Source organism: Mustela nigripes, chromosome 2 (genome assembly GCF_022355385.1).
Source record: "Mustela nigripes isolate SB6536 chromosome 2, MUSNIG.SB6536, whole genome shotgun sequence".
NCBI classification, from domain to species: domain Eukaryota; kingdom Metazoa; phylum Chordata; class Mammalia; order Carnivora; family Mustelidae; genus Mustela; species Mustela nigripes.
The window spans coordinates 210,860,309-210,879,576 of record NC_081558.1 but is presented as its reverse complement, the minus strand read 5'-3'; the positions used below and the strand labels follow the sequence as shown (position 1 = coordinate 210,879,576).

At 48.5% G+C, this 19,268-nt stretch overlaps 1 protein-coding gene across 2 annotated transcripts in view; it reads left to right on the top strand.

The window, feature by feature from the left end:
• CLDN14 (claudin 14) overlaps positions 1-7,029 on the top strand; it is a 36,948-nt gene extending 29,919 nt beyond the window's left edge. For both annotated transcript variants that reach the window (XM_059392330.1, XM_059392329.1), the window contains one exon: positions 5,927-7,029. In XM_059392330.1, the coding sequence (XP_059248313.1) occupies positions 5,973-6,686 (714 nt within the window). In that variant the 5' untranslated portion in view covers positions 5,927-5,972 and the 3' untranslated portion in view covers positions 6,687-7,029. The remainder of the gene's footprint in view (positions 1-5,926) is intronic.
• The last annotated feature ends 12,239 nt before the right edge of the window (positions 7,030-19,268 follow it).

Sequence of the window (19,268 nt, the reverse complement as noted above, 5' to 3'; positions counted from 1 at the left end):
CCCATATCTTCTTACCTTTTTTTTTTTTTTTAAGGTTTATTTATTTATTTGAGAGAGAGAGAGAGCACAGACATACAAGTTGGGAGAGGAGCAAGGGAGAGACTCTCAAGCAGACCCCACTGGGCATGGAGGCCAATCCAGGGCTCAGTCTCACCGCCTATGAGATCATACCTGAACCAAAACCAAGAGTCAGACACTAAATGACTGAGCCACCCAGGTGCCCCATACCTTTTAATACATTTGTTGTGTAACAGGTTTTTATTCACCTATGCCTTGAAAAATGAAAAACAACAACATAGCAAATCTAGACAACTATCTCATCAGGAAAAACAGCTATGCAAAAGCAGCAGTGTATTTTATTAAATGAAAGTCAATAATTTTATTTAGAAATACTTATCTGCTGTATTTGTAATGGATTCTAATTAAATCCGGTGAGTTGAAATTAGAGAGATAATGTCTCCTGAGAAATGGTTTAGAATTTTTTATGGCTGCAGTTACTTAAACTTACAGTTTTCACTAAAATCAATAGACTGTTCAATCTCACTGAGCTGAAAATGGTCTAACCACAAAGCCATGGTTTTCATCTGTATTAACACAGGCTTCTCCCCAAACCAGTGCTTGTTATGAAAAATAGATTTTTCTTTGGTCATCCAAAAGAGAGGGGAAAAATTTAATCTGTAAATTGTCATATCTATATGATGTGGGCATGATATTTCACATCAATATCCCTAATTAGCACAAGCAATCTCTAACCACCATGATAGTAATAAGTTAGTCATACAATTATTCTGTCTCTGGCTGTCGCAGAAAGACTGCCATTCTTCTGCAACATCTGTAGATGGCAGAGAAATCCTCATAAATTTAAACTACAGATGCCTACCAGTCTGAAAAATAACCCAAGAAAATTTACAGAACGTTTGGAATGGTAATGAAGGAAACTTTATTTTTAGAGCCCAAAACTCCACAGTGTGGCCCATCCTGAATGAATATGAAATGGTCTTTCCAAAATATTACTTGATCCTTTTCTCTTGATTCTTATATATTTGGATAAGAGGATGCACTATAACATACCTCCAGAGTATACCTGAGCTTCTAGAAAAGAGATCGGTTTGCTTTGTACATTAATAAGAAACACAGTGCCCAACATATACTTAGGAAATACTAGGTGTAGTTATTTCATTTGGATATAGCACAAAAGTCATTTCTTTTCTCATGTTCATTTTGTTAATTCATCTCATTAAGGTGAATCCAAATCTACTTTGAGTTTATTCTTAGTTCCTAAGGTGTAGCATTTATGAAATAGCTAAGCAATAATGAAGAGTCAGTCCAGGGGCTCCTGGGTGGCTCAGAGGGTTAAGCCTCTGCCTTGCGCTCAGGTCATGGTCCTCAGGGTCCTGGGATCGAGCCCCGCGATCTCTCTGCTCAGCGGGGAGCCTGCTATCCCCCTCCCCCTCTTCCTGCCACTCTGCCTACTTGTGATCTCTCTCTCTGTCAGATAAATAAATAAAATTAAATTAAGTTAAAAAAAAAAAAAGAGCCAGTCCAGTTGGGTTTTTTGAACCAAACATTTTCTTAAATTGCTGAATATCAAAGTTGAACCAACTCTGCATACTTACGAAGTCCAAGGGCCATTTTTCTTTAAGGCAGCTCTTCCTTGTCCTTGATAAGCTCTAGGAAGCCAGGTTGTATGCTGTCTCCACTATGGACCCAACACCATGTCAGGAGCCCTTGGGGCAGACGTGTGTAGGCTGGCTCATTCCCAGATGGCTATAAGTCTGTTCCCACTGCAGGCCAGTTCCAAGTTGAAAATTGGCTGAGTGGCCAAACCTTCCAACTCTTCCTCTAGACAGGAGTGTCCAGGGGATACAGGATAAAGAATCCCACACACCCGGCTGTACCCTCCTTCCCCAACACCCCCACGCCAGGTCTGACACACCCTTCCGCACTGTGGGTGGGGAAGGGCCAGCAAGCCACGCCTGCCCACAGTTGAGCTACTCGTAATGGGATTGAGTTCTCGAGGGGTAAGGTAGGTGACAGCTACAGGTAGCCAAAGGTGACATTTCTAAGGCATGGGGACATCATGTGACTCAAATGTCTTACTGGCCTCACACCTGCACCCCTCCAGGCCATCTGGATGGTGGGGGAGATCTGAGCTCACACTCCAGCAAATGAAGAATGAACTAGATGTGCTCAGGACATCTTTTGCTGGACAGTAAAAAGGCAGGAGCAGGGGGCTGGGAGAACAGTGCTTCAGTCTGTTGTCCTAGCCAGGCTGTCCCCACTGGCCACTGGGAGACAGCTGGAGTCCAGGCAGGCTGGGAGGTTGAACTCCACCATGTGCTAAAGCTGTCTGTAGCTCACAGACAACAGAGGAAGGAGCAACATAAAAGTTATGGAAAAAACCCCTCACCTTTCAGATCTGGTGCTCATAAAACCAGATCCAGTTTGAGGGGCCGACAGTGCTCTGGTGTTTTCCACAGCTGCCCTTCATGGATTTTCATGTTACTTTATAGCCCCGGGGCTTTCTGAGACTCTGCTGGGGGCAAACCCTACGTCCTGCTGGCCTTCCTATCTGTGCTCATTCAGCCTCCCGAAAATCAAATTACTTGGTTTTGCCTTTTTTAGCAGCTCTAGCTCACCATTGCTCCATTAAACTTTTAAGGGACTTGTACCCTCTGGGTCTGCTTGCCAGAGAGATTTGACTTAAGGTTTTCCTGGAAGAGCCAAGAGACGATGTCCCTAGTCAAGTAAGTTTAGCAAATGCTACACAGAATTTTCTGGGAGGTGCACAGGGCTTGCACAGAGCGGTGAGAAGACCAGCAGTCACCAGCCCTTCTCAAAGCCACCTGACACATACACTCCTCACACAAGACATCCTGCAAATCCTAAATCCTGCTCGCTCACACAACTAAGCCACGTATTACCCACCCCGGAGGGTGCTATGGGGACTTTGCGAACCCCAGTGCAAGACCCAACATTTATTCCTGGAGTGCCTTATCTTGTTACGCTCAGCCCCACCTGCCCAGCCTGTCAGGGTCTTTTTTGGAACTCGAGTCTTAGGACCATATTTGTCTTGGACTCACGTCTCTCTAGCAAATGCTTCCACAAGCACACACACATCTGCAGGAAAAGAGTAGCTCATCGGTGAAGCTAGTCGCAGTTCTTCAACACGGCTGGCTTGTTGAGTTCTGCACGCACGGCCCCTCCTGGGAGGCATGCTTGGGCAGGATCCTTCAGGAGTATCAGGGATGAGTTTTATGTGGTTTCCAAGGAGATGCATTCATCTGAAGCTGTTTTTCCATCCAACAGCCCCAAAGTGAAAAGTGGTTGCGGGGAAGTTGAGTTATGACCTAATGCCAGTAGCAGCTGCTGGTAACTACCGGGAAGGGGTGAGGGAGCTGGTGGCTGGGAGTTGGGGGCTCATTAACACCCACTTCTTAAATTAGCAAATCCTTTTAGTACAAGTTTAAAAATAGAAACCTAATGGTTTCTAAAATTAGCACTCATGGCTCTCCATAAATATTTAGACCTCTAATAAACTTCTGGTCCACTTCCCTACACTAATGGGGTCAGGGAGGCTTAGCTTCTGTGCCACATTCTTGAGGATCAGTGTACTTAATGATTGACCTTGACAAGCTAGAGCTTTGAGAAGCCTCAGAATACCCTGGACCAGGGACAGGCTGCACGGCCATCAGCCTGGGGACAGCCTCCAGGCAGGACTGGAAGCATCCTAAAGGCCACCTGGAAAAGTCCGAAGCCTCTGGGCTTCCTGGGGGAACCGAGTGTCCGGTTCGGCCTGGGACTATCCCGAATTCACACTGAAAGCCTCCCCGTCTCCAGCAAACCAGAATGGTCGGTCACCGTGGCTGCCTGGACCACTGCAAAAGGACTGAGACCAATGTTCTGGGCCGTCTTTGGGGAGAAAAGTCAACTCTCCAGAAGGCACCGATGATACCCGTCCCCTCCTCCCCCCGCCCCTGGGGAGGTCTTCACAGCAGTGTCACTATTTACTTGAGCAAGTGTTTGAAGGAGGAATTAAACTACAGAGAAGACCAGCCAGGCAGGCCCAGTACTTCGTCTCCTGCTCCCAGCTGCCCCGCGTATAAAACAGGATGAGCAGCTGCTGCATCCCTGGGTTACGGCGGGGAGTAAACCGGGCGGCACTGTGTCTGCACAGCGCCTGGCACCGCTTACATCTGGAAGTTGGCGCTTTGGGTGTCAGCTCGGCCAGCCTGCTCAGCACATCGGTGGTGGGGGGTGGGGGTCGCCGAAGCAGCCCTGGCCCACACAGCAGAGTGACCCCTGGGTGGGACCCTCTCCTCCCTCACAGTGACTGCAGGACAGCCGGCCCTTGGGCAGCAGGGACTTGCCAGGGTCCACCCCACTCGCACCCCCACCCTGAGCCCAGCATCTCCATAAACAGTGCCCTTGCTGAGTGGAAGGAAAAACCCTTCGTGGGAAGACAAGGTGCAGGTGGCCAGTCAGTGTGAAGTGTGTGTGAAAAATACGGCGTCCTGAACAAATCATCCTTGCACAGATGTGGGGGTTTTTTTGTTTTTTTTAAAGATTGTATTTATGGGGCGCCTGGGTGGCTCAGTGGGTTGAAGCCTCTGCCTTCGGCTCAGGTCATGATCCCAGGGTCCTGGGATCGAGCCCCACATCGGGCTCTCTGCTCAGCAGGGAGCCTGCTTCCTTCTCTCTCTCTCTGCCTGCCTCTCTGCCTACTTGTGATCTCTGTCTGTCAAATAAATAAATTTTTTAAAAAAGATTTATTCACCTGCAGAGAACCATCCCTTTACTGTCCTCAGGACTAGGAGACACTTTGGGTCCACCGAGTCGAGCTCCCTCATATTAGAGAAAGAAGCTGAGCCTGGAAAGACCCCCTGAGAGTCACCCAGCGGGTGGGGGTGGCAACACGGATGGTCACCCTGCCCCAGGCCAGAGAGGAGACCGCAGGGTCCATTGGGGTCCACCTAAACCACTACTCTTTCTTCCTCCCCTACTCTTTCCTCACTTCCTTTTCCCTGCTTCCCTCCTTCCTCCTTTCTAATATTTCCCGAGTGTCCCCTAGTTGTCTGTCACGACAGAGGTCCTGGGTCCTTGCCCCACACAATGTGCTGGATTTTGCCGTGGTTAGGATTTTTAAACCTTTGAAATGGCTCTGCATTCCTGTCTCTCTGGAAGGCCGGTAGCAGTACCCAGTTCACAGCAAACCCACCCCTCTGCAGAGAGGTGTGACAGGAGGTGGCCTGCTGGAAGGGGTGGTTGCTGATCTGTGGTCCAGCCCCAGCACCTCAGGCAGAGTGACTTTGGTCATTCCTGGCCCCTGGCATCCGTGGGCAATCTCTAAGTTCACATCCAGCTCCAGAATTCTGGAAGAAAGCGTCAGACCTGCCTGTGGGTACAAACCCTCTCACGTTCCGAGAGCACAGGGAAGTCACCCACTTTTGGAAGACATCTCATCCTGACCCGCAATCCGAGGCTAATTTCAAGTCGTAGGTAGCACACGCCTTAACTCTTGTCAGTCCCTGTGTTGGTTTAACAACTAAAGTGACCACTAATCAGAGGGTACGGAATGAGATTCGAATGCAGCATTAGTGGTTTAGGGTGGACATAAGGTAGAACTTTCCACAGGGCTTGCTCAGGGCTGACAGATCAGGAGAGGGGCTCTGGACTGCCCTTCCTCGGGGTCCTTGGGAAGCCCAGGCCAGCCAGATGTCTGCCTTCGCCCCCTCCCCTGGAGGGGAAAACTGTCTTTGACGGCAGCGCACTCCATCACCCAGGGAAGTCGCAGAAACTATTTTTAAAACTCTTAACTGTTCTACCAACTGCCTATGGAAAACTCAGTTTCGGCGGCAGAAAATACATCAAGATAATCTTTAACCCATTTCCTCTCTCTCCCCGCCCCGCCTCCCGGCTTCATTAGGACTGCGGCGGGCGCCTGAGCGAGCGGGCAGCCGGCCACCGGGGCCATGGCCAGCGCGGCCGTGCAGCTGCTGGGCTTCCTGCTCAGCTTCCTGGGCCTGGTGGGCACCCTCATCACCACCCTCCTGCCGCACTGGCGCCGCACGGCGCATGTGGGCACCAACATCCTGACGGCCGTGTCCTACCTGAAGGGGCTGTGGATGGAGTGCGTGTGGCACAGCACGGGCATCTACCAGTGCCAGATCTACCGCTCGCTGCTGGCGCTGCCCCGAGACCTGCAGGCGGCCCGCGCGCTCATGGTCATCTCCTGCCTGCTGTCGGGCGCGGCCTGCGCCTGCGCCGTGGTGGGCATGAAGTGCACCCGCTGCGCCAAGGGCACGCCGGCCAAGGCCACGTTCGCCGCGCTGGGCGGCGCGCTCTTCATCCTGGCCGGCCTGCTGTGCATGGTGGCCGTGTCCTGGACCACCCACGACGTGGTGCAGAACTTCTACAACCCGCTGCTGCCCAGCGGCATGAAGTTCGAGATCGGGCAGGCCCTGTACCTCGGCTTCATCTCCTCGTCCCTGTCGCTCATCGGTGGCACACTGCTCTGCCTCTCCTGCCAGGACGAGGCGCCCTCCAGGCCCTACCAGACCCAGCCCAGGGGCGCCCCGGCCACCACCGCACCTGCCTACCGACCCCCCGCCGCCTTCAAGGACAACCGGGCCCCCTCGGCCACCTCGGCTTCGCTCAGCGGGTACAGACTGAACGACTACGTGTGAGTGCCCAGGGCCTGTCCCTCCCCGAGCGCACAGACGCCGCAGGACCCGGGCTCGCACCTCTGCCGTGTCCTGGCAGCCAGCTGACCTCTGGACTACTCTTTGGCGTCCAGAGGAATAATATGAACACGAGGGAGTGGGCTTAGAACACAGAGACGGAGGGGAAAAAAGGGGGAGAAAAGCTCTATATACCAAAGACTTCATCCTTTCTGGTTTTTTATTTATTATATGTATTTATGTGGGTGATTTAATAACCGCTGAATGAAAGGCAACTTGGGAGTTTGGTCTGTAGGGTTTGTTTGCGATATAGGAATAAACCTGTGGATGTGGTTGTTAATGAAAAGGACAGTATCTGCTTCCGTTTCCAGTCTGTTCTGTCTGCTGGGGTCTTACGACCACAGCACGCTGTCAGGGCCCCATGTTGCAAAGCAATGGGGACACTCCGGGAGTGGCCCCAGCCCACACATGATGAGAAATCAGAGGCGGGCTGGGCTGACGTTTGTCTAGAAGCTGCTTGAGCAGCACCCACTGAAAACAGTCACTCCAGCTGAAGCCCAGAGGCGGGGCAGGAAGTACAGGACCTCCTAGGAGGAACGATGGCTGTCAGAAACCCCACGGTAAAGATAATGTTTTCTACCGGTAGCCCCCACTAGTCAGGAAGCGAATGTGAGCATTAAAAACACAGCAAAAGGAGCCTCATTGCTTGGCTCTCTGGGCCTTGGCAAGAAGCCCAGTTAGGAGCACTGCTTGTGCCCAAGGGCTGCACGGGACCTCACTGGCTTTTTTACTGGGGACAGAGGCAGGATGGCAGCTGCCATCAGAGGGGTAATGAATATGTTGGCCTCTCCTTTAGCTGGAACAAACTGCTGAGAGAACCAGATGAGCTCTGACTGCTTTAAGAACACTGATGATGCTTTCTGGCTATGATCTAAATCTCACGATCAGAGAGCTGTACATGGACACACACACACACACACACACACACTGCTCGCCTATTAGCCTGGGGACCGTAGTCCTCCGCTACATCCATCCATTTCATAGCCTTGCCCATCACGGGCCCTGTGGTGTGGTGTGCCCTGCTCTTGCCTCTGTCCAGAAGCTCAAGTTCTGAACGTGGTAAGAACATACCCTGTCCTGCGGAAGGGGGGACCTCACACCTAGACATGGGGCAGCAATTACAGAAACCCCTGCGTTCTCAAGGGCTGTTGGAGAAAGACCACCAGGGCTCCGGCAGCCACTGTCTGCAAAGTAGAGAGCAACCCCCAGTCAGGACAAACATGGAGCCCGCGGGCAACTGGTGCGGCAACAGGACCAGTGGGGGAGGAAGGGGAGCCTCCCAGACAAGAGTCAAAGGGCCAGGCCGGCCGCAGCCTGGATCCCCTGAACCCAACAAGGCCAGAGGCGGGTTTATACTCTGCTGACTTCCTGCTTCCTCCTGACGGCGTCCTCCAGGCGCTCAGACCAGGACAATGAGACGGTAACAAGAAACCCAGCCACCATGTACTTCTCCTGCAGGCAGAGGCTCTCGGGAGTAATGTGTGTCCACTGAGAGACCCTCTGGCTCCTTGAGGCCTTACCAGTTAAGGCCTTACCTTAAACTACCCGTTGCTGAGTTCTTACAAGAGGAGAAGCTTCCTGACATGGAGAAGTGGGGGTTAAAGGAGCAGCCCTATACCCCTTTTTGTTGACCTTATGACCCCAGACAACGCCTGTTTGGCAGGTGGGGGTGCAGTACGCGTTAGCCTTCATCTGACCACAGAGAAGCTGGGAGGGCTGGGATCTGCATCCCGTCAGGCCGGGGAGTTAGACCAGAAAGTTCATCGTTCATGTAGGATGAAACAAGCAATTTTAACCTACTATTTAAATTATAAAAATAAATCAATCTGAACCAATAAAGAAGGGAACGAAAATCTTCTAAAAACAGAACGACATTCTGCCAGTCCTGCCGTGATGGTCACGGTCTAGAAGGTATCTGGTGAAGTTACGCTAGGTAATAGACTTATTATAAATGAAAGGAAAAAATAAAATGGCTTTTTTTTTTTTTCAAATTCTTTCTTTAATTCTGTCACTGCTGAAATAAAATGTGTCCCTATCTCCTACTCAGGGGAAAGACCAATAACAATAGTGCTTACATTTTATTGGTCACTTACTATGTGCCAGGCATACTTTCTGATTACTAATTTGGTCCAATGAGAACCATGAGAACCCGATGAGATAAACGCTATTCCCTTCCCCCCGTCTAACAAGGGGGGAAATTAAAGCACAAAGAGATTAGTTACTTGCCCAGGGTCACAGAGCCTCTGAATAAAAGGCCCAGGATTCAAAGCCAGACAGGTAAGCAGGGAACAAATATGTTCCCTCAAATAGTGTCATGACCCACAGTCTAATTACTTTTATATCCAAACTATTTCCAAATAATTAAGACATTAGTCCATGACCATGTATGGTTCCATCCACATCATCTCTCCGTAGAGCTTCTGTTAACTGGGCTCTAGCCGGACTGGTGAAACATGGTGATGTCAGACCCAGAGGTCCAAATCTGGGGCCCCATAGAAAGCAGGAAGCAACACACAATAAGGGACACGGGGACGGCTCTGTCCTATGGCTGGCCAGCCCCAACAGGAAGTAGGTCCGAACAGGACCTCGATTCTCTCTCTCAAGTAACAGGGTGAAGAATGCAGTTCCCAGTTTCCTGCTTCACTCCCAGGACAAGTACCTCAGGCAACGCAGGCCCCTCTTTTGCCAAATTACCACCAGGGCCAACAAATAGATGCCTTTTTCCGTTTTTGCCCAAACCTTCGGGACTGGGTGTTCTTTTTTTTTTTTTTTTAAACATTTTATTTATTTCACAGAGAGAGAGATCACAAGTAGGCAGAGAGACAGGCAGAGAGAGAGAGGAGGAAGCAGTCTCCCTGCAGAAAGCCCGATGCGGGGCTTGATCCAGGACCCTGGGATCATGACCTGAGCCAAAGGCAGAGGCTTTAACCCACTGAGCCACCCAGGCGCCCCAGGACTGGGTATTCTTAACCAAGCTTGCTTTGATGACAATATGATCTCTTTTTGGAGGTACAACTCACAGCCCCAAATTTCAGAATAAAAAGGAAACGTAAGTCACCGTTGTTATGGATAAAAATTACGATGACTCTCATGGGATAAGAAATGCTACATTTCTTTGTTTCTCTAAATCAAACCAAGTTTGGCTCTGCTCCAGAGAGGTCTAAAGCCTGCCATGTTTTCCGGTTCCCTCCCCTGCATTTAGGATGTCTCTGGGCCCCAGCACTAAGGGAGGCCCTAGATGTGCAGGGGTGAAGGCCATTCTTTAGTCCTGGGGGATGCCTTGTTACCTACTGACAGCTGGCGCCTATGCCTTCACAGCCCAGGGCCTCTCCACGCCCCTCGTTGGCCACCGCCCCTCCATCACCGTCCATCACCACAGTCTTGCACGTCATGTCCCAGGGCCTCCCTGGCCGCGGGTGAGCAGACGCTGGAAACCTGAACCCTGTGAACCTCTGTCCAGCCCAGTCTCTGGAAGCCAGTTGACAAGCTGGAGCCACGCCCCTCCCATACTTGAAGCTCCTGGGTGTCCCCCTCTTGGATAACACACTCTGATTGCTTTCATGAATTTTGCCTCTTGAAATCAAAAGCCTCTGACATCTCGCAGAGAACCCTGCTTTCATGTCACCCACTGTCACTCTAAATGGAAACAATCTGAGAACTCCCGCTTACTTATGATCTATACAACAATCACGTACTACTTTGTAGCGATAAACTGAAGACGGCCAGGATTTCGCCCTCAGTGCCTGGCCCCAAAGGCCCATACTTGGCCACAATGCTACCCTGCTTCTCCCTGCCTTGGTCCCTCCTTGCTTTCTCCCTGCCAGCCAGAGGGACAGGCATGAATGGCAACAATCCGGGCAGGAGATGTGGGTGTGGACCAGGTGGCAGGATGGAAGAGACCAGGGTGTGCCTGGAGGCAGAGCCCGTAGGATGTACTGAGGTCCTGCTTCTGGGTGTAGGGGGGAAAAAAAGGGGCTTCAAGGTTGATGGCAAGATTTGGGGCTGGATCAACTGGAAGAATGGGGTTACTATTTTCTGAAGTGAAGAAGATTCTGGAAAGAAAATGTTCTGGTCTGCTAAGGTAGATTAAATCCATTTTCCAGGGCTTTGATCTGAGCTGCCTCCAGTGCAGATGTGGAGTGGACTGAAGTCCGGGGAGAGTCACGCTGGGGGCCCTCAGCCCAGGAAGGCCACGTAAGTCAGCAGCTGGAAAGGATCCCATTGGAAGTGAACCCGGTTGAGGAGTCAAAGAGGCCAGAGATGTTCAGGTTTGGATAACTCTAGCCAGCAGCCAGAGGGGCAGTGCCCAGTGAGCAAGAACTAAGAAGAGGATGTTCTCGAAACCAAGGAGAAGGGAGTGATCAGAAGCTTTAAATGAACTTGATCTTCACAGTCAGGTGGGATGGGGGCTCTACGACGGGCCTCATTTGCAGGGGAGGCACTGGACTTAGAAAAGTAAAGGGAGAGCTGAGGGCTGCCAGGCAGAGACAGCAAGCTACCCAAGTGGAAAGTGGACACCCTGAGGTTAGAACACTCTTGTTGCCAGTTCATAAGGTTGCAACAGCCCTCAGGGAAAATCTGAAGCTCACACATAAGCTTTAAGGCAGACCTACCATGGATTTTCCCCCAAGATAACGCATCAGGAGTCTTCTCGCCAGGTTCTGTCCTAGCTCCCAGGGCCTCCACGCCGCCTTAATACTTTTGAATATAAAGAAAAAAGGTAGCTACGTAAGATTCAAAAAGGAAACCAATGAAATTGAAATGTGTTGTCAAAATATTTATAAAGTAGGACATTACTAGCGACAGTCGTGCTCCTTTGTGAATGCACTACAGGACAATACTCAGTAATAAATACTGCAAGGCCAAAACAATAATCAGCATAAATAGTATTTTAAGAAATTTTCAAAGCAAATTGTTCAGATGACGTAAAGACCCATCACATCGTTTAAAACCCCATCACTTGAAAAGACTTCGTGGAACCAGAAATTCAAATTTCCTTCTGCACATAAGTAATAGTTTTACTAAAATAAACCCTAGAAGGGGTGCGCGGTGGCTCAGTCTGAAGAGAATGCCACTCTTGATCCCCAGGTTGTGAGTTTGAGCCCCACATTGGCTGTAGAGATTACTAAAAAATAAAAAGTTTCAGAAAAATTGTTAAAAATTAATATAAACCCGGGACACCTGGGTGGCTCAGTGGGTTAAAGCCTCTGCCTTCGGCTCAGGTCATGATCCCAGGGTCCTGGGATCGAGTCCCACCATCGGGCTCTCTGCTCAGCAGGGAGCCTGCTTCCTCTCCTCTCTCTGCCTGCCTCTCAGCCTACTTGTGATCTCTGTCAGTCAAATAAGTAAATAAAAATCTTTTAAAAAAATTAATATAAACCCTAAAAGCTTCCCGGGGACCTCAGAGGCCTTATGTCTGGGGGGTAAAGGGACACCGGAACAGCAGCCGAGACCTGAGCATGATTCCTGAAGAGAGCAGAAACCCGGCTCCACGTTTAACCACCCAGTTAGAGCCGGCTTGGTGGCCCAGGGGAGTGAATCCCAGTGACCCGCAGGTGGTATCCCCGTGTTGTAGACAGAGCAGGAGCTCCTCACGGTGGCCAGAGCAGTACCAGGCATAAGCACACAGGCGTGGGAGTTCCTGTGTCGCTGGTTTGTAAGGTCCAGAGACAGGACAGAGAGAGAGAGAGAGAGAGAGAGAGAGACAAGTCCCTGGGAACGGCCTTGCTGAACCTTTGCTCACGCCAAGAGCAAAGGCAAACCCAGCGCCCATTTCTTCTGCCAGAAGCGTCAGTTTTAGACAAATGAAACTAGAATTAATGATGCTCAGTCGCTTAACAGTCACTGCGCGCCGGAGAGGGAGGGTCAAGCAGGAGATGCCGGGGAATGAGAGGTGAGGAAAGCAGGTGTAACTAAGACTTGGAAGACTCAAGCCTTCACGCGTCTCCTATAGAATCCTCACACCTTTCCCACCCAGGATGAGCCATGGGTGTGTGTGAGTGAGAGACAGAGACAGAGACAGAGACAGAGGAGGAGAGATCAAAATCGGAGGACCTGGATATTTGAAGCTATTTCTTGAATCAAAAAGCACAAAGCCAATTCCTGGGCAACCATCCAAATGAAAACACAGAAATTTCATTCTAGTAAATTATTTTAAAATACTACCAACTGGCTTTTGCAGGTGTGCGTGGCAGGGGAAAGAGCCAACAGCCCATTTCCTGCCTGGGAGAGGCCAACAGAGGTCACCCCATAAATCTGGGAGAGCCCAGCCCCCGGGGGTGATTCACCTGCATCCTCCTCAAACCTCCTCTCCAGCAAGTTCACCTCAGGAAAGCTCAGCGCTATGCACAGCATGCACCTCAATTCCTTTCTGCTGAGGCGCTCTCTCTGTAGAAGCTTGTCACCCTGCCTCCCTGCTGGGTAAATGATTGACTGACCCAAGCTTTCCGTCCCACCAGGGTAGCCTACCAGCTCCGGTCAGGAGCACCAGCTGCCTCCAGCTCTGGGGAGGTCTGGGATTTTTTTTTTTTTTTTTAGTCATCCCAGGCATTTTTCCAAAATAAAGCATTTGCATAGATTTCCCATCCAGCCTAATAAATAGCAAAAAGGCAGGATTTAACAGCCGGGAAAACGTGGGAGAGTTTTGGTCTGGTGGCTTCAACCGGTGTCTGGGGGAGCTGGTGTTTGCTTTGGGTTGCTATTCACCACGACCTTGGTCAACAAGAGCTGGAGGCCATGAGGGTCCAGGACAGTGACGAGCTTGTGTAACAAGGAGATCCGGGGCTATGTTCGGGAGTCCCTGAGCCTAGACCAAACCCAGTCCCCAGCCTCTCCCCAGACAACCTTCTTGGCTGGAGAGGCAGACTGTTTTTCCATTCACAGCTCCGTAGATACTTCTGTTACGAAATTCACCACCCCTCTTTGTAATGACTATCAGTTGGTCGGTGATGCCCAGATAACCGACTATCACACAACTTTGATTCTCTGAAATCAAATCCGGTTCTGATTCAAACCACAATGAGATATCACTACATGTACAGTAGAATGGCTAAAATGTAAACGATTGAACATATCAAGTGTTGACAGGGAGGGGAAGCAATGGCGACCTCTGTTCCCAGAATGGAGGAGGCAAATCAGTACCATTACTTCAGTCACGGGCAGGGGGTCCTCAGGTGTCTTCTGGGTGCTGTTAATGTCCCCTTTCTAGATCTGGGTGGTAGTTACTCAGTTATAGTCACTCTACGATCATTTATCTGGGTGGACATTCCTAATTGGGATATGTTTATTCTGTTTTGTTTTGTTTTCTTTAAAACTCTCCCTGTGTTTGCCTCCGTCTGCCATGAGACTGTGAATCTCCCTGATCTAGGGAGCTTTATTCCCATGGCATTGCACAAGGTAGTTCTTCAACAAGTGACTTGCGGTTGAATTCACGGCTTTGTGCTTCCCCCAAAGCTACTGAATCCCTTTAGATATGCAGTTCTTCTTACATATTTTACATGTGACTTCGTTTATTTTAAAAATCTCTTTGCACAGAACTTTCCAGGGCCACATTGTGTGGAAAACAGGGCCCCCTAGCATCATGGGCCTCTCAGTTGTTGGAAACTCCACTTGCCCAAAGCTGAAAAGGAGAAGAAAAAGTAGGGATGTATTTTGTACAGTGCCCCAGAGCCCAGCCCTTTTTCCAAGTGGAGGTTGAATCTCGTTTCTCCGGGAGAGTCAATAATACACAGCAGAGAGACGCAGTCCCCTACTGGGCCTAAATGTGGTCAGGGTGATGGCTAAATCAGGGTCCTTGGTGAGCAGCACAGAAGTCCCAGTCTGGTGCTCTGAGCATTCGCACATCTTGTCTTCCATGCATGGAATTCTTTTCATGAAAGTAAAATCTTTTCATTTGTGTTTAAAGAAAAGACTTTAAGCTTCCCCCGTCTTATATCCAAACCTTCCAGCTCACTTGTCTAATCCCTGGTTCTGCTTCCTCTCTGCCTCTCTCCCTCTCAAGAGCCTTCCTCACACAAATTGGGGGTCTCAGACCCGCCAGACTGCTCCAGACTCCAGACTGCCTCCTTGACTGTATCTCTCTGTCCTGTTGTTGTTCCGTTCTTTGATGTCTGCCCTGACTTTTCTGTTTGGTCTACCAATTGTTGAGAGAGGAGTGTTGCAATCTCTCATTATAAATTGAGGTCTGCCTATTTCTCCTTGCAATTCTGTTTGCTTTTACTTCATGTGCTTTGAAGCTCTGTTATCAGATACATAAATTAGAATTATGTTCTTTTGATATAAGCATAACCATATCAATAATCACATTAAATATACATGGACTAATTGCCTCAGTTTTAAAAATAGAGATTGTCGAATTGGATAAAAAAGCTAGACCCAACTCTATGATGCCTGCATAGAAATCTACTTTAAAAATAAGGGCAGAATAAGCTAAAAGTAAAAGGATGGAAAAATATACAATGTTAACATTGATTTAAAGAAAAAAAGGTGGAGTGGTTATAATAATATCAGACAAAGTAGATTCCAGGGCAAAGAGTATTAAAAGGGATATAGAAGTTCATTTTGTAAAGATGAAGGGGTCGTAAGAATCCTGGACAATTCTGGGGTCCTATTCACTCTTAGGCTTTCTTCTCACAGCATTGTCAGTTATCCTTTTAAATTGGGAACCTCCAATTCAAGACTGCAGACGAAACATTCGTGCACCCGAATGTTTATAGCAGCAATGTCCACAATAGCCCAACTATGGAAAGAGCCCAGATGTCCATTGACAGATGAATGGATAAAGAACATGTGAGATATATGTGTGTGTGTGTGTGTGTGTGTGTGTGTGAAATAGAACATATTATATATATAATGGAATATTATGTGATATACATGTGGTGTATATATATAATAATGGAATATATAAATACACACACACGCGCGCGCACACACACACACACAATGGAATACTATGAAGCCATCAAAAATGAAATTTTGCCATTTGCAATGACTTGGGTGGAACTAGAGGGTATTACACTAAGCGAAATAAGCCAATCAGAGAAAGAAAAATATCATATGATCTCTCTGATATGAGGAATTTGAGAGGTAGGGCAGAGGGTCGAGACGGGTAGCAAGGGAAAAAAAGAAAAAAGATGGGACTGGAGAGGGAGACAAAACATCAGAGACTCTTAATCCCAGGAAACAAACTGAGGGTTGCTGGAGGCAAGTGGGGTGATATAGGGTAGGGGTGGCTGGGTGATGGACATTGGGGAGGTTGTGTGCTATGGTAGTGCTATGAATTGTGTAAGACTGATAAATCACAGACCTGTACCCCTGAAGCAAATGATGCATTATATGTTAATAAAAAACAGTAAATAAGAGAATGGAAGAAGGACCGTTGGGTTTTCTTTAATTTTTTTTTTTTAATTCTTGAAAACAAAAAGCTGATGTGAAAATACAAACTTCAAACAGAGCAGTGAGAGGCGGGACAAGGAGGGCACCTGAAGGGTCTGCAGCTGGGGCGACAGAGCTGAGCTAGGGGAGCTCCTGGGGGAATCCAACAAGAAAGCTGAGCGGGAAAGGATTGAAAATGCAAATGCCAGGGGATTACTCCATTCACTGCTTCTCCTCACCCCCACCACACACACAAAGGATCTGTCTAAGAGCTAACGTGGCTGAACACATGTTCTGGCCACCGAGTCATGGAGCAAGGAGCACAGGTGTCGGCGCGTCACCATGAAGCCCTCTACTTCCGGCACTGCGGAAGTCCTCCCCAAGTCCGGCTTCCTGCTTCCTGCTCCCTCTGGCACAAGGGAAGCCTTCCTTTTGACAAGTCCTGCTTGCACAAACCACACTCCCTGTTAGCTTCTGCATTGCCTCGTGCTTCCAGGAAGCATCAGACATTTGAGGAAAGCCTGCGGCATGAAAAAGACAGACACCAGAAGAAACCCGTAGTTCAGGGAAGAAAAGAGAATGTTTTAAAATCTCTATTCTGTTCTCTTATTACAGAAATTCAAGATCTTATTTCTTCCATACAAAGAGAATGCAATGAAAAAAAAATAGAAAATGGAAAAGGCTCTTAAGTTAAAAATTTTAATAGAATCGTTAAAAGCTTTATATAAGGGGTGCCTCGGTGGGTCAGTGGGTTAAGCCTCTACCTTCGGCTCAGGTCCTGATCTCAGGGTCCTGGGATCGAGTCCTGCATTGGGCTCTCTGCTCAGCAGGAAGCCTGCTTCCCCCCATCTCTCTGCCTGCTTCTCTGCCTACTTGTGATCTCTCTCTCTGTGTCAAATAAATAGTTAATTTTAAAAAAAGCTTTATATAAAAAAATACATTTAAAAAATTAAATAGATGAATTGAAACATAAAGTAGAGAAAATATTTCAGAGCATAACAAAGATTAAAATACAAATAATAAGGTGCCTGGCTGGCTCAGTTGGTAGAGCATGTGACTCTTGATCTTGGGGTTGAGGGTTCGAGCCCCACATTGGGTGTAGAGATTACTTTAAAAAAATATAATAATAAGGGACCACAGACTAGACGATGAAAGACATAGAGCATCCCTGTAGGAGATCACACATCTGACAAATAGGAGCTCTTAAAAACTATAAAAGAGATGTAGCAGGGAGCCTGCTTCCTCCTCTCGCTCTGCCTGCCTCTCTGACTACTTGTAATCTCTATCAAATAAATAAATAAAATCTTTTAAAAAAAACTATAAAAGAGATGGACACGTAGAAATTATCTGAAAAACTGAAAAAAATTTTTTCCCAGACCTGAGGGAAGACATGAATTTCCAAATTGAAGGGGCTTAACAAGTATTAAGTAGACTGAATAGAGACTTACACAAATAAGAAAGATACAGCCTCATGAAATTTCCGAACATAAAAAAAAAGATGTTTAAAAAACTTCCATAGTGGGATGCCTGGATGGCTCAGTTGGTTAAGTAGCTCCCTTCGGCTCAGGTCATAAACCTGGCGTCCTGGGATCAAGTCCCACATCGGGCTCCTTGCTCGGCAGGGAGCCTGCTTCTCCCTCTGCCTCTGCCTGCCATTCTGTCTGTCTGTGCTCGCTCTCTCTCCCTCTCTCTGACAAATAAATAAATAAAATCTTAAAAAAAATAAAAAATAAATAAAAAAACTTCCATAGAGGAAAAAAAAAAAACCCAGATCATATTGAAAGAATAAGTGGTTCCTTCTCATCCGCGGCAGTTCCCACATCCCTGATAAACCCCATCTCAGCACAATGTCCACTCCCTCAGCCCTTCTCAGAGTGAGTAATTATCCCTTGCTACATGTTTTTTTCTGACTCCTCCGTTAGACTCCAGGTCTAAAAATCGGAGCAGGGATTTTGTCCGCGTCAATCAGTGTTGGTTGTGAAAGACCTCGCATAGCTCTGGGTTAAAAATAGGTCTGTGATTTAATGGGAGTTCCCTTTGAAGCAGAGAAGGCAAGAAGCATGAATTCCTCCTTGCAACCCTAGCAAAGCAGCTTTGACTCACACAATGGTGCGACTGACGTCTCCCCAAGTCCAAGTGCCTGAGAATGAAGGGCAAAGGGCACAAAAAGGGGAAACCAGAACACCAAGACTGGTAAAGAACATTCTTTGGAGAGGCCTCAGCCCAGAAGATGTCTTTGAACTTTGGGTTAAATGCACTCCAAAATGAGCCTGGTTTGCTGGGGCATCAAGTCTGGAGTAGCGGAGGTTGGAGCACAGATGGGGAGGGCAGCAGCACGAGGAGGAAACTCTGGGAACCCCAGGAGCAGCAGCTGGACCCTCAGCCCGTCCTGTGTGTCCAGACTCCATCGTGCTTCTCAGGCATGATGAGGCTCTGTGAGGAGCAGACACTCTGGTCAGACCCCCTGCGGGAGCCCCGGGACCACAGGTCTTACTGCTGATCCTCCCTTCCATGTGGTGTTGTTCTGGGTCACCGGTCTCCAGAAATCGCTCTCCTTCGGTGGCAGCTGAGGCTCAAGTGGGAGCCCAAGAAATCAGCTTCCTTCGGGAGCTCTGGCCCTTCCACGCTGGCCAGGCCACGCTGGCCAGGCCACGCTGGCAGAGCAGCCCTCCTCGGTTATGCTCTTATTCCATTTTGGCACCTCCTTTTTCCACTCCCGAAGTACCAAACTGCAAATCCAGAGCAGTGTGTGAGGGCCCAGGTCTTACAGAATTAAGAAACCCTAACAACATGCAGCTCGGAGTCCAGATGTAGAAGCATTTCCAGTAGGTGAGACTGAAGAATTGAAAGTGTGTGGAAGGATGTATGGATGTCTTAAAGGAAGTCCCAGAAAATGACTTCAGCACATCTTGAAGAGTAGAGAATCCTAATTACAATGTAATGGTGGCCCAGAAACTCCACTCCTAAACATATACCCAGAATGACTGAAGACAGATACTCAGACACATGCTTGTACACGAATGTTTATAGCAGCACCTTCACAATAGACAAAAGGTGGAAACAATTCCAAATGCCCATCAACAGACGACTACATAAACAAAATGTAGTCTATCCATACAATGGAATATTACTCAGCCAGAAAGAGGAATAAGGTTC